This window comes from Ambystoma mexicanum, chromosome 2q (assembly GCF_040938575.1).
Source record: "Ambystoma mexicanum isolate Mex_15411 chromosome 2q, UKY_AmexF1_1, whole genome shotgun sequence".
In the NCBI taxonomy this organism is placed as follows: Eukaryota; Metazoa; Chordata; class Amphibia; order Caudata; family Ambystomatidae; genus Ambystoma; species Ambystoma mexicanum.
The window spans coordinates 59,544,519-59,559,581 of NC_090924.1; the positions used below are offsets into that span (position 1 = coordinate 59,544,519).

The following is a 15,063-nucleotide window of genomic DNA, read 5'->3' on the forward strand; positions in this document are numbered from 1 at the left end:
ATTTCTTCAGTTTTGTTTTTCAATGTATACTTTATTGGCTTGATAAATGATTAGTCACTACAGAAGAGAATGGACATTGCACACAGCATGTGAACAGTTATGAAAAAGAAATGCATATATATTCCATCTTAAATATAGAATAGTCCATCTTAAATACAGAAATTGCAGATTTAAGTGATAAAAACATGTACATTTAATAATGCGATGGAATAACTTTCAAATTCCATATATACAGTGGACTTGTTCTACTCGGTAGGGTGATAAAAGTGAATTAGACTAATAGAAAACTATGAACCAGAATTCATAAAATATTTCTAAGCTCTAGTAGGGCAAACTCAATTATATCTTACTCTTTCCTTAAAGTACCTTCAATATCAAATTGCTACATACAGAATTGGGAAGAAATTACATTCCTTAAAACTGTAGTATAATTATGCAAAGCATTTATTTTCTAACAAAAACAGTAAAAAAATACTTGTTCTCAACTTATGATATGTTATTAGCAAAATAATGAAAAGTGGACTTACCCAAGTTTTTTCACATATTCCAAATATCCTATAAGGATTTCATGATATACAGCTGTACGAAGGCAGCGCGGTCGGAAGAAATGTATGCTATCCAAGTAGGATATGTACACCCGCCTGAAGTGGAGACAAAGACAGATCAGGATTTAACAGTTCCAAAAAACAAAGACAGGCAACAAGTTCATGTAGAGCCATTAAAATGTATTACTGAAACTGAAACCACTCTCAAGTCTTACTTGGAACTGCAATGATGGAAAAAATCAATTAACATCAAAATAATGCACATACAGGCTTTGTAGCTGTACAGCTTGTAATCATATATGAAATACAAGAACAGTACATTTGAGGAGTGTCCTATTCTGCTTCAAGAAATTGAACTACTCTGATGACAGACGTGAGAAGGATGGAAGCCATACCTGGTATTAGGAAGTGGACACTCCGAGCCATACTCCTGTACATGCATTCCAAAGAAGCACACATCCACCCCGTCTATTTCTTCAAAGGCAAATAGTGCTTTGGTTCGGTAAGGGAAGGAGTCCGACATCTCTCCTGAATCAACAAACCTGAAGGGGAAAATAAAAGTTATAATCTAAAATGATAATTTGCACATATTTGAAATACTAAACTATGTTTCCAAATAGTGTAGGCGATTTTAATGAACTGTCAAAACTAGAATGCAGATAACTTCAAGTAAAGAATTTTGGAACCCTTTATGTTTTGGCAGTGATAACGTCAATGTTATGCATTATAGTTACAGGCGACCATTAATACCCAGATTTCTTTACCCATATACCTTTCCTGTAATAGGCCCTCTGTATACTTTTGTATTTATTGATTTGCTTTTAATTGGTGTTCAGCATTGCACATTTTTCTAACACTTTCATTTTAAACACTGCATTCAACATTGCTACAATGCCAAAAAAAAAAGTAGTAATTTTCAAATTATTTCTTTAACTATCCTTCACCCTCATCACATTAATCTTGTTGTGAACTTTAACAGAATTGGGGTCAATTGTGCAACTTTGATGAATTAAGGATACACCTCTTTCACTTCGGAGGGGTGCTCTTTCAGGCCCAGCTGTGTGTTAATAAACCATCTACTCACATAATGGTATGGGTGGCAGTTCTATAATAGAGGCCTCTATGTCCTGGTTCTCCCCTACAATGTACATATCCATCTAATCTAGAATTATCAGACATTTATTTTTGTATATCAGCAAGCTAAGCCCTGGGGCATCAAGACACTAGTTACATTAAAGAAGGTGAGGGTGGGAGGCAGGTAAGTGACAAGTTAGAGAGTTAGTTGAAAAGCCAGGTTTTGAGCTGTTTTCTAAAAGGCCAGTACGCGGGTTTGGCACTGAGTGTAGTGGCAGCGAGTTCCAGAGTATGGAAGCGGGCACAGGGGAAATTGGAGCCTCTGGCTCTCTGGCGCTTGAATCTAGGCACAGTCAAGCAGAGGCTGTTGGCAGTCCGAGTCGGCCCTTGAAAGTCTTTGAGATAGGTAGGCCGGTGCAGAGTTGGAGAGGCAGCGGTGGGTGATGACAAGGGTCCGCTTTCCTCAATGCAGTAATGTGGTCGTGTTTGGGAATGTCAATGGAGGCTCTGAGGGCATTATTTTGAATGATTTGAAGTTTTAGGTTCCCCCCGCCCCCCCCCCCCCCGAGATACCTGCAAAGAGGGCGTTACAATAATCAAGCCTGGAGCCGACGACTGGCAGGTAATGGTGAGGCTTTTGAGAGCAGACAGGAAGGGTTTTTGTTGGAGTTTAGCAGCTTGATGGTGTAGGCTTCTGATGAGGAAATGGTGTTCACTTGCCTCGACACGTTGAGGGTGGTGTGTCAAGATATACTCCTAGGGTTTTAACCACCAGCACCACACCTCAGTCCCTTTGAACACATTGGACGATTAGATACTTATAACATATTAGCCCCTGGCATACAAGTGGGGGAAGTTGGGAGGGACGTAGTGAGGCAAGGGGACTATGGACTGTGAGTACCTAAGTCACTACAGTGAGTAATTTTAATTACTCATACATCCCGTCCCCTTTCCTCCATCCTTGTGGGCGATTCCAACGAACAAGACCATAGGGTGGAGTCATGACAGCCTGCCCCATATCTATGAAGAAGCAAACTGGTTCTGCAGAACCACCTGAACAAATTCAGCATCGCGCCTGTAGCTGATGTTCAGGGAATAGTGACTGCAGAAAACCGACTAAGTGGCCCAAGTAGCTGCCCTGATGACATCCCCCCCGAATCACGTCTCTGAAACATCCATGGCCGTATAAGCCACTGAGATTGCCTGAACCATCCAATGGGCGATAGAAGACTTGGAAGCCTGAGAGCAGGGGGAGGCATCCCCAAAAGTGACAATGCCTCAGACTTCCTGAAGGATTTCGTCTAAGAGAGGTAAAACAGGAGGACCCTCTTGAAGTCCAAGTAACGTAGGGCCCTCTCTGCCTCGGACTCCGGGTTCGGGAAGAAAACCGGTGTTAGGGAGAATTCTCTTATAAGGCTAATTTCCCAAACCTAGTGAGTCCCCCAGCAGCTTTGCTGGATTATTGAGGTATGTCTTTGACTTATTATGTGCTTATGGGCTATGGGGTCTTTTACTCCATAGGGTATCATCTGTTTTATTCTATGTGTTACACAGCACCCTTAGTGCAGTAACACAGGGGTGTCATAGTGACCCCCAAACAGACTCCATACCCTGGGACTGACTACTGTCTCCCAGGGCATGTAAAGTCACCATTGACTTTACTAGTCCAAAATTGTGAACAGAACCAGTACAAACCATCATATTGTGAAAGTACTGGAAGGGGTTAATTAGATTACCCCTGGGTCTGTTTCCAAGGGGGCACTGTCCAGTCCCCCCTTGTCGAGTTTCTGGCTGGCGGCAGTAGTTCCCACGCAAAATATTCCACCAGAATATTTCCTATGGGATTTTCCCATTGATTTTAAACGCACCACTTTTTGGTGCAATGTTAAAGATACCGCCGGTTTATTTATTGAATATTAAATCACTGGTTGGGTCTTTTCGCCAGAACTCTCTTCTAAAATGGCGTTTGTGTCCGTCTCTGTAACTCCAACCAAGGTCGGGCCCTTTGTTCCACTTTTTGGCAGGCTTCTCCACAGAAGCCCTCCAACTGGTGCCACTCTGTCTGGGTTCCACAGGATCTGTGGGTGGGGGAATTGGCACCCTGGACTGTGTTGCCTTAGCAACTCAAGTCGCACTCTGTTCTGATTGGCCCAGTGGTGAGCCACCCGGCTCACCACTTAGCATGTATGAGTGACAGCTAGGCTGTTGAATGGCGGTTTTTCTGCATAAAAGCTGGGCTTTTGGGACTGGAACTTCAGAAGTCGCCACAGGACCTAAGAAATCCGAAGAGGGGAGAAGCTGAGCCATCTGCAACGACGACACCACCGGTGGAGCCCTGCTGCAATGACCTCACCACTTTCCCGACGACAAGAGAAGATCTTCTGCTGAAAGAGTCTTCTTCCTCTGAGCTGGTGGGATCAACCAGTTTGTCATTCACCTTCCAGGACGTCTCTTGGTCGAATCGCAAGTGCCAAGCACCCCGGCGACCGGATAGCCAAGCTTCACCACTGTGACCGCGAATAAAAGGAACGCACCTTAGCGAACTCCGCGGCTGGTCTCTTCCCTGGGCAGTGCAATGACTCCAAGTTCCCTCCTCGACGAGATCTTCTCTTCCCCTGGTCAAAACCACGAACCTCACCCGCTGCCAGGAACAACGGCCACTGCTGGAGCTTCCTCAACTTTAAAGGTACTGTGTTCCACCTGGCATCGCTTTCTACGGTTTGCTAAAGGTGACCCTTAAATCCTTGGCTTTCCAACTGGGTTGGCCCCCAGACCTTCTAACTTTACCTTCTGAATCAACCCAACCTCTTTTGAACATTTTTACAAAGACTTGAATGCATTTCTAAACTGTGTGATCTTGGGCACATTTCACCTTGCTCCATTTAAAGTGGGCCTGGCCTATGAACTTTGGCTCTACAGTAGACTCTGCCTTCACTAACTTGTTTTGGTCTTCGAAAAGTGTTGAGAACTGTTTTATTTTCATGACCTGCCTTTTTCTCTCCCTTTAACCTAATTATTGGAGTGCCATCTAAGTTACGCACTCGCATCGTATTCTACAAATAGTGGTGTTTTGACTTAGACTTGTCTAATAATTCTTAAGGGAGGTGTGTATACTTTTCTGATTGTGTTTGAACTTGCTTTGATTTATAGTGCTAGTTTATTTCCTTAAGTGTGTGTTAAATAATGATATACTTTTGATACCAAGCTCTGGTCAGTGTTTGCTTGCTCTACTGTGTTTTAGCCCTATTGTGTATCCTCTGTATACTGCCCTACTCTTCTTGAGAGAGGTCTGACTGCTCAGCCACAGCTACCAGGTAAATCGGGGTGGTACAGACTGCTACCAATTGGGTTTACTGCTTACTCCTGTAGTCTTAATCTTCTTGCAGTGGTCCCCAAGGGAACTGCACAGGATTCTGCCTAACAACCGGCAGGCAGATGTCTCTATTCAGATGAAATGGAGAGACCACCTTGGGCAAGAAGTTTGGGTGAGTGCACAAGATGACCTTGTCGTTGTGAAACGTGGCGAAGGGCTTGCACGAAGACAACGCCTGCAGCTCGCTGACCCTGTGCACATGCAGGCTATGATGACAGCATGACAGTTTGCACCCAGCACTGGGCTTAAAAGGTGAAACTGACATGCGAGAGCCTTACCTCCGCCCCAAAGGTGGAACAAGTGCACACCTGTGCTGGGCAGATTATGTGACAGAGAACAGCCCTGTAACCGACACAGGGCCCTGGAGAGGGGTGAATCACTGCATTTAGTGCAAGAGAAACCACAAACCCTGGCACCTGACAGGCTTAAAATTGGAAAGCTATAGATGTGTGTGTCTACCTCTAGAGTATCTACGAAACAATGCTTATTATCTGTTTGTATGAAACATGAAATGTTATCAATATTTTTTCTACAGTTTGATCACTAAACCAACAAGTATTTAACACTTCCAATTTACTTTGTTTTGTACTATAAATAGAATCACATTAAGAATGCTCTCAAACTCTTGTATTTATGTATATTTATTCCAGTGTGGATAACATGAGCATTAAAAATAGTATAGTCAAACAAAACACACTTTCCAAATCGAGAAATGAAATAGTTGAATAGAGTCCCAGCATCCCACTCTTCTATTAACTTTGAAATGTTAAAGCTACCTACAACCAATCAGCAATGCATATGTAGCCATTGTGGCAGAGTAAACCTTGCTACCATGCTGCTGTTAAGATTGGCAAACTAGAGGACAAGAGAGGGTATATATACCAACCTCTAAATAACCCATTAGATGGAAAGCGTTACAAACTCTGTCAAAAGTCTATGACAGCAAAGAACAATCTAAAACATGGATAAAAACACGTAAAGAAAAGTACTAGCTTACCTGTCTTTAAAGCTGGCAATAAGCCTATTAAAACATGCACATCACAGGAGTTACCTTTAACTCAAGTCTGCGTGGGGCCCAGCACATCATGAAACAGCACAGTGGACCTCAAGTGGCTGTTAGGCTGTGATGCTCTCGGCTGCTGCTCTCTGCTGTGCCTGACCGCTGCCGTCGGGGAGAGGAAGTTAGCATTTGTTGGAAGCGCGGCCCTTTTAATATCAATGGACTACAGCCTATAGAGTAATTACCTCCCCTTCACTACTATTCCCAGCACTCCAACAATGACTGTCTCCCTCGTGGACCTCAAGTGGCTGTTAGGGTGGGTTGGCAGGGGTGCAGCGAGTGGCTGTAGCCCAGGTCTTTGATTCGAGTAAACGGTAGGATTATGTTTCTTTTATTTCCTTGGTATGCTTTAAAACTGTCCGCGTGACCCACTCCTCCTCCTTGCTTATGGCGGCTTGTGTTAACAAACCGCACCCAGTACAGGGAGAAGTGTTCAATTGAGCTTGGGCTGTACTCAATCTGCCAGCATCAGTTTACTTTGCTGGTACACATTGGGGAGGGTCACTCTTGGGTAGAACCATTCCAGGGGGATAATCAGTGAGCTGTAGGTGATTTTGCTCATTAGTGTCACCATCTGAATTTCTTGACAGAAGGAAGGGGCGTGCTCTGTGCAGTTCCAGTGAATCTCAAGGGCTGTTTTCAAGTTCAGCTCGTGCCCCTTTAGTTTATTGTTGTTTGTTCATGTATGTTTATTGAGTTCCCTATTTTGGGACATAAGGACTGTGGGTTATACTTCTCATACTGAGCCGGCAGAGCAGGTAGAGGGGCCGTTTTCTATAGCCTTTTTACAAACATGGCGAGTTCACTGAGAAGTGGCAAACTGAGGTCTTCGACACTCATAAAAAAAGAAATGCGTAAAAAAAAATACTGGTGATAATGAATGAAAGTTTATCAGATTATTCAGATGACAACAGTCTTGACCTCGAGTGTGCCCCTTGCGATAGGTAGTTCTTCATTGGCCCTCCAAAAGGCAGAGCCAGTGCCAAACTGTAATGAAATGATGTCATTGGGAGGGGGAGAGCTTCCTAACCCCTTACAACCTTTAGACAAGCTTAGTTTAACATCTCATGGAGTCCTGGGTGTTCACCCTGAAAAAGGTACACCCATGACATTTCCCTTTAAAACGGTAATGTACCTGGAACTGTCAGTTCAACAAAGTTTCCTCAGTGTCTGAGATAGGGAGATATCCGATAGTCCTATACCCTCAAAGGGGGACAAACAGACTAATCCTCACATTGATACCTCAATGATGGCTCCGGTTGTAAGTGCAGAATTGGATAGGCGGATTCGCTTTTCCCCCGAGTCCCTCTACACCATTACATTTAAGGGCAGGAGGTATAGATAAGGTACATTTTCATAAGTATGAACAGGACTCTTTATTTGTACCAGATCCGACTTTTGCAACCCACAACAATTGGGGAACTTCTTGGAGAAGTCCATTGGCAATGGTGTAAACATGAATATCTCACCTATGTCTGATTCAGAAGAACCAGACTTCAGAAAGAGGCTGCACTCATGTTCAAGTCCCTTGCATAGGTCTCCCCCTATTAATCAACGGTTACCACAAAGTGCCCCCCCCCTCCTGTTTCATCATTCTTGCAAGTCCACCAGTAAGCGGAAATATTTCCAGTCATGACACAGATTTTAAATCTCCTGGATAAGGGGAATGAGCGCACCCATCAGTAAATTAAGGACCTTAACACGAAAGTAGTGGATGTTCTTGCAATAGTGACCAAGCTAGAGGGCCTCAATTCTATTCAGGAACTTCTGAGGAATATGAGGTTGGTTCCGTCCTCCCTGCCGGCTCCTCCCTTAATGCTATCCAAGTGTACTCAAACTATTGATAACATTGGGAAAGAAAATTTGTCCCAAACAATGTCATCTGCCGACCTTAATGATCTAAAGTATGCTCTGGCGGTTCAAGCCTCTTCTTTCAATCAGCCAACAGGGAAATCTGAAGAATTAAGACTGATAAAAATGGCTAGTCAGAATTCTGTTCAGCTGTCTCTCTTAGATTCTTTACATAAGCAGTTAGAGGCAATAGCGAGACAGTTACTCTTCGGAGCCTCCCTCATTATTTGCACCAGTAGAAATGGAAAAACCAGATAGCCCAACCCTGCTTACTGTTATTATGGAGGAGGAAGCTAGAGAACTGGGCAGAGAGGCATATTAATTAACAGATAAGCAGGAGGGGAAAGAAGAAGTTACGCTCAGATATTTTATTTCACGTAAGGAGGAAAGGCTGTATTTAAGGGGATTAAAACGTAGATCACAGAAAGAGTGTCTGACCGATATTGAAGGAAAAAACTCAGTCAAGGGTAAAAAAAAAAAAAAATGTAAAATCAAAGGGCACTCTTCAAAAAAATCCTCAAATGACCACCTCTCGGGAGGAAGGTACACTGGATTTAAGTCAATTAAATGAGGCTAGAAAAAAAGCCTTTGATCTAACAGACAACCCTCCAAAAGCAGGCTGGGCCGCCTTTGGTGGAAATGAATACTGAGATGGCCAGGGTAAATATTAGGATCTTATGTAAAAGGGAGGGGAGAACCCAGGCCACTGACACTCTCTCTTCAGCATTAAAATCCAAGAGCAATTCCAAAAATGTAAGGGCAAACGGAAAATGCTGCCCTCAGAGTCGATTTCACTAAGTTCACAAAATAATCCACTTAATTTTTTCTTTAAAAAATCCAAACGGACACCAATTGGAAAAGAACAATCTAGTGATCACGCCTCTATAATTGCAGTTTCAGATAGTGGTAGGGAGGTAAATGGATGGTCAATAGAAGCTCCTACACTAATAGGTATCTAAGCAAAGGCTCATACCCTTCCTGGACCTTTACATACCTTAGAATTTTCTACTACTAAAAATGAAAGCCTAAGAAAGGATATGGTCATAGGAAAGTCCTCAGGGCACCCACTCCATAACGTAATAGGAGATTCCGTCCTCAAACCAATCTATCATACGGGGAAAGGGGTCGGGACCTCGCAAATGCTGGTGGAGGGAGATGTAGTAACTAGGACTATTCCTCAGACCATTGATTCAGGAAGGGAAGAATATTTACAAATCAATTCACGTACCGCAGTAATGGAAGACTCTGCTATGAATGGATTGGGAGTGTCAAGGGCCGCAAAAGAGTCAGTAGAATTAGACACTGAAGCCACAGTCAGAATGATTCTGAAATCGATGCTCGTGGAACATGGGGAGGCAACCAAAGTTCAGGAAGTGGGAAACCAATGTTTTAATCTAACAAGACACGCCCCTAATGAACATCCAATACCGAAGGATGGCTTTCCAATAACAAACCACTCTGTACAAAATCAAGGTGTAAATTGGATAGACGCTCTTATTTATAGGGCTTCGGTAAATGCTCCCAAGACCAACGTCCCTTGTCGTCGAACCAAGGACGATTCTGCCCGTAAAAAGTACTCCATTTAATTCCTTGCTTAACTGCAATTTGGACCAGATACAATGGAGAAAGCCTGCTTATCAGGACTTCCCGAGGGTACTACTTCATTATTTATTCGATCATGATGGCCCGGCATCTTTAACAAGGGCTAAAGTATTGGCCATGTGTAATGAAATTGAATCTTTAAGAACTATTTCTTCAACTGACATTAAGTTGGTGGACTTTATCCATCCGGAACACTACGATTGTGTCTGTGTGGTTTTTTACACAAGGGCAATGCACAAGGCTTTTCTCACAGCCACAGAGGATTTTAATAAGATGGGTTACGATATGTCGTCCTTCTCTACGAGCATTATGCCCTTAGATAAGAGTTCTCATGAGACAATCGGAAATGTTAGAATGGGCCAATCGGTTGATCAAATTAAGACCGTTGGCACTGTTGATGATGATACAAGTGGGAGGTGGTTGGCCATGACTCTAAGAGACTCAATCATTCAGTTGAAGGATATGAAGGCCTCTCTTTAACGTGAGTGGCCTTTCGGTCATCTCATGGAATTCTAGGGGCCATCCGCATTTGTTGACTCCCTCAGAGATTTGCGATCAGCTAACCCAATACTCCATGATATTCCTGCAAGAAACCTGGTTGACCGGCACTTGTATACTGGATGGCTATGTATGTTTCCATGAATTGGCTATACAGGGTCACCAGGGTTGGCCGTCTGGTGGACTTCTAATTTCAATTCAGATAAAGGGGCCATTTAAAGCACTTAATTCTAATCTGGTGGGAACAGAGTTCCTTTCGGTTCTTCTGGATGTAACTACGCAAACGGGGAAAATTCCAATGTTAGTATATTGGTCTTCCCAATGAAATCTTGTGGATGCCCTCCAATTACTGAGTGATTTTGTTTCCGTGAATATGATCCAATCACTCTGGCTTACAAATTATGGTAGTGGGAGACTTAAATGCTGATCTCACTAATGATTTAGACTCCTCTTATTTTACCTTGACAAATGGACGAACGAGAGAAAAATCGAAATATTAAGCAAGGGAAAATGTGGCTTAGTTTCTTTGCCGACTGGTGATTATCAACGGGCTGTGAACATTTTGACCAGTAAAGGTTGACCCCAACATGGTCGAATGGGACCTAGACTTTGACCATAGACTACATTTCTGGCTCACAATTATTGTTAGATGGGGTGTTCAAATTTCAGATACTTAAGACTCAATATAGTAATCACAGTATGCTTATGGTTGAATGGATTTTGGACAGTCAAATTCTTGGTATCCAGGTTTCCAGGTAATGTTGTTGCTAACTCCTCCAGATCTAGATTGAAATGGCATGAAGGGAACATTTTGAAAACAAATAGGTTTTTCTTAAAAGGTTTAGAGGTAACCACAGTAGAGGAAAAGTTTTCTCTTATTAAATATAACACCTTTGCAGAGTATGTTGGGTCTTCTTTTGATTTAACATTTAAGAAAAACCCTAACAATCGCCCAGACAAGGAGGTTAGACACATCCATAATTATGATGGTCTGGTGAGAAGAAAGAGTGCTACTCCAAAAAGAAATTAGGTTTCTTAAGAGATCTATTTCTAACCTGATTGATCTCATTCTTAACATTAAAAAAGTAAAACAGAATTAGGAAAATTGGGTGTTTAATTACAAACATATTCTTCCTCAGTCTGATAATGAAGGGATGTTATCGGCCTTGAGGGATGGATCCTCAAGACAATCTTGGTTACTGATAAATAAGCTTGAATCTCCTCATAATAGTGTTCAAACTAATCCAATCTGTGAACAGGTTTGGATTGGCCATTTTGACCTAATATATGAACAATCCTCTGCTCCGAAAAGTTGGTATGGGACACTGCCAACACTGAGGTCATTAGATTTTAGTGTCACAGAACTAGAGTCTCAAATTAAACAGGCTAGCTCTTCGAGAGCCAATGGTCTTTCAAAAGCGACGTTTAAGGGGAATCCGGGACTGTGGGCTAAAATCCTATACTTTCTTTTTAAAGACATCCGTAGAACAAAAATTATTCAGACAACTTGGTATTTATCCTATATCAACCCAATTTTTAAAAAGGGACATCGGAATTCTCCAAGAAACTATCGTCCAATTGCAATACTAGATGCAGACTCTAAGATATTTGCAGGGTTGGTATTGAAGGAAATTCATCTTTGGGCTAAGCAAAAATCCATCTTGCGTCCTCAGCAATATGGATTCAGAAAATCCTCTGGGACGGAGTTGAGGGGGGCTTCTCTTGGCAATTTTGCAAAACAGGGCATGGAAGAAGGAGGCAACACCTATTTATCTGGCAGCTATGGAGACATACTCTGGGGGAAATCGAAATTATTGGGGATGCCGGAGAATCTCTTATCCATTCTTATCCACCTTCATCTCCATTCAAAGGTCCGGATTAGGCTAAACATGGAAGGCCTTCTTTCTAAACCTATTAAAATCTTGAATGGATTAAGGCAGAGGTATCTCTTCGCCCCGACTCTTTTCAATCTCTGTCTCTCTGATGTGTGGAATTGCCTAGAGGAAAGCACCTTCAGCCCCCCCAAAAAATTGGAGGCTCTATAGTTTCTTGGATAGCCTATGCAGATGATTTTCTTTTGATAGATCAGTCGGCAAAGGGACTTTAGCACATGATAACGGCCTTTCACACCTATATGGTTACAAATCGACTTGGTATCAATGCAATTAAAACTGTCATCATGATTCTTTCAACAACAAAAAATAACGCAAGGAGGCAGCATGGTTCTTGAACAATGAAAAACTGATGGTTAAATCAGCAATGATATACTTAGGTTTCCCTATTTTTTAATAAGAATAATCAATGTATGTACCAACAATATCTTCTGCAGAAAGGTATACCTTTAATAGCTCAATTGAAAAAAGTTGACAATAAATTTGGAAAATTCTCAATAAATCCTCTTTTGCTGTATTTTAAGCTTAAGGTGACTCCAAAAATGGTGTATGGCATAGACATTTTTCCTGATGTTGCATCTATTGAAATCTTGAAAATAGAATCTAAAATGCTAAAAGCTATTATGTATTGGCTTCCTAACTCCGTACCTATTAAAGCTTTACATTATGAGTTGGGACTCCTTACGTGGAATTTTTTGGGTTCTATGGCTTAAGTTGTCCCTGGTACAGAAGACTAATTCAGGATTCCGGGGATGATTTGTACAGAATTGTGGGACGAGGCCTCAAGAGTGATAATTCAGGACTCGAACATCTGTTAAAATTGGAGTACTTGAGTAAAGAAACTCTGAAATCTCGTTGTCAGTATTGAGACCTTGATTAATAACCCATTGTATGTAAAAAAGCTTCTACAATGTGCAGATTGGTCCAATACGATAGCTAAAATGGCTAGCACCAAGCTTTATTCTCAACTAGTTACTCACCAGAAAGCGGCTGGTTATCCGGAACCTTATCTGATAAAATATCCCAGTGGGGCTTTCTGTAACGGAATCATGAGATTGAGGTTCAACGTTTGTCATACAGGAGAAATTCTTAAAATACTCTCTGGAAAAAGACAGAGAACCACATAGCTTGAAATTTCCATGTAGGTTCTGTAATCATTCTAAGGAAAAAGAAACATTACGTCACCTTTTGTTAGATTTCAAGTCTTTAACACCAGAACGGATTGAATATTTTTCCAAATTTGTAAATAATATCGAGTGTGTTCTCTCTGAGACCCTATGGTGGGAGATGTTGCATTGTTCTGGATTAACCTTGAAGATAGCTGTGACACGTTTGACGAACGTGTGCGACATTCTATAACTTGCCACAGCTTTTTTAAGAATTAAAAATACTGAATTAACGTTAAAATGGTGGATTGAGTATCCACTTCCTTATGAGACATGTGGTAATTCTGTGGAATTGTAATAATGTTTAAACTTTTCTTTTTGTGATGTTGACATGAAATCTTTTGTAAATATGGACATTTATGATTTCGAGGACAGTATTTTCGATTTATGTTTTATGTCTGTTTGACGTTTTATTGATTTTATGGTGGAATATTATTTTCCTAAATTTTGTAAAGGTTTAACAAACCAAAGACAAAAAAAAAAAAAAAAAAGATATATATGGGATACATTACTCACCGTAATCGTATTTCTGATGCTTGTATCTGCTTAGATTCACATGCTGTGCATAGGCCGACATCTAGTGGAAGCTGCGGAGTATTAGTTTGTTTTTCGAAACTCGAAAATGGGCGTCGACACAGGCGTGCCAGTAATACTATCCCTAGTGTGACGTCCACTGTACCCAAGATCCCTCACGCGTCTAGGATCCTCAGATTGTATTTTTTCTGACATGAGGAAGCATGAGGAGTAGCGTGAGTACAGATAATCCAAGCAGATAGACAGAAAGGTAAGACTACAAGCAATCATGCGCCTTCTCTCGGAGGGGAGGAAGGGTGGGTCGCATGTGAATCTAAGCAGATACAAGCATCAGAAATACGATTACGGTGAGTAATGTATCCCTTCTGAGGCTTGTGGAATCTGCTTAGATCACATGCTGTGCATAGATTAGCGAGCAGTACCAGAAGAAGGAGGTGGGATGTGAGAAGGGTCATGAGCAAACAGGTGTCTTAGAACCGCTTGTCCCACTTGTGTATCTGTCTTGGAATGAGTGTCAATGCAGTAATGCTGAGTAAAAGTGTGAATAGAGCTCCAAGTAGCTGCTTTGCAAATGGTGTCGAGGGGAACATTTGCAATGAAAGCCAGAGTGGCCCCAATGCCTCTAGTAGAATGGGCCCTTGGCGTAAAAGGCAGAGTTTTTTCAGAAAGAGAGTAACACAGCGGTATACAGTTGATAATCCACTTCGAGATCGCGCCTTTTGAGACGCGATCCCCCTCTGTGTCTGTAGCTACGGAGACAAACAGTTGATCTGTTTTCCTTAGCGGTCTGGTTTTATTTACATAGTAGAGGACCGCCCTACGCACATCAAGGGTGTGTAGTTTCACCTCAGCTGAGCTTTGCGGGTTCTGGAAGAAAGCCGGAAGCTCGATGGACTGGTTTACATGGAACTTAGATATAAATTTAGGTGAGAACCTAGGGTGTGTGCGTAAAACCAGTTTGTCTTTGTGGATAGTAAAGAAAGGATCCTGCACTGACAGAGCCTGAATTTCACTGACCCTTCTTATAGAGGTAATGGCTACTAAGAAGGCCGTTTTATAAGTCAGGTGTTTGAGACTACTTTTATGCATGGGATCGAAAGGGGGGCCCATGAGCTTAGCTAGCACCACATTGAGGTCCCATCCTGGCGGTGGGTTCGAAATAGGAGGGTGAAGTCTCTTTACTCCTTCCATGAAGGCTTTAACTACTGGTACTTTCCACCACGATACTTTGTTATGGGATGTGGTGTAAGCCGAGAGGGCTGCCAGGTGTACCTTCAGAGAGTTAAAAACCAACCCTGCGTCCAGCAGGTGGAGCATGTATGTTACAACGTTGGAAGGAGTGCAATCAACTGGGTTGATTTGTTTATTCTGGCACCAAATAACGAATCTCTTCCACTTGTCAAAGTAACAGTGCCTTGTGTTTGGTTTCCTGGATTCTTTTAGGATGTCCATACACCTCTGTGGTAAA

General features: G+C 42.1%; 1 protein-coding gene across 3 annotated transcripts in view; it reads right to left on the reverse strand.

Moving 5' to 3' along the window:
- Window positions 1–15,063, reverse strand: part of CREBBP (CREB binding protein) — a 2,841,012-nt gene that overhangs the window by 307,430 nt on the left and 2,518,519 nt on the right. For all 3 annotated transcript variants that reach the window (XM_069646824.1, XM_069646825.1, XM_069646823.1), the window contains 2 exons: window positions 941–1,087; window positions 528–641 (listed from right to left, as the gene is read on the reverse strand). In XM_069646824.1, the coding sequence (XP_069502925.1) occupies window positions 528–641; window positions 941–1,087 (261 nt within the window). The remainder of the gene's footprint in view (window positions 1–527; window positions 642–940; window positions 1,088–15,063) is intronic.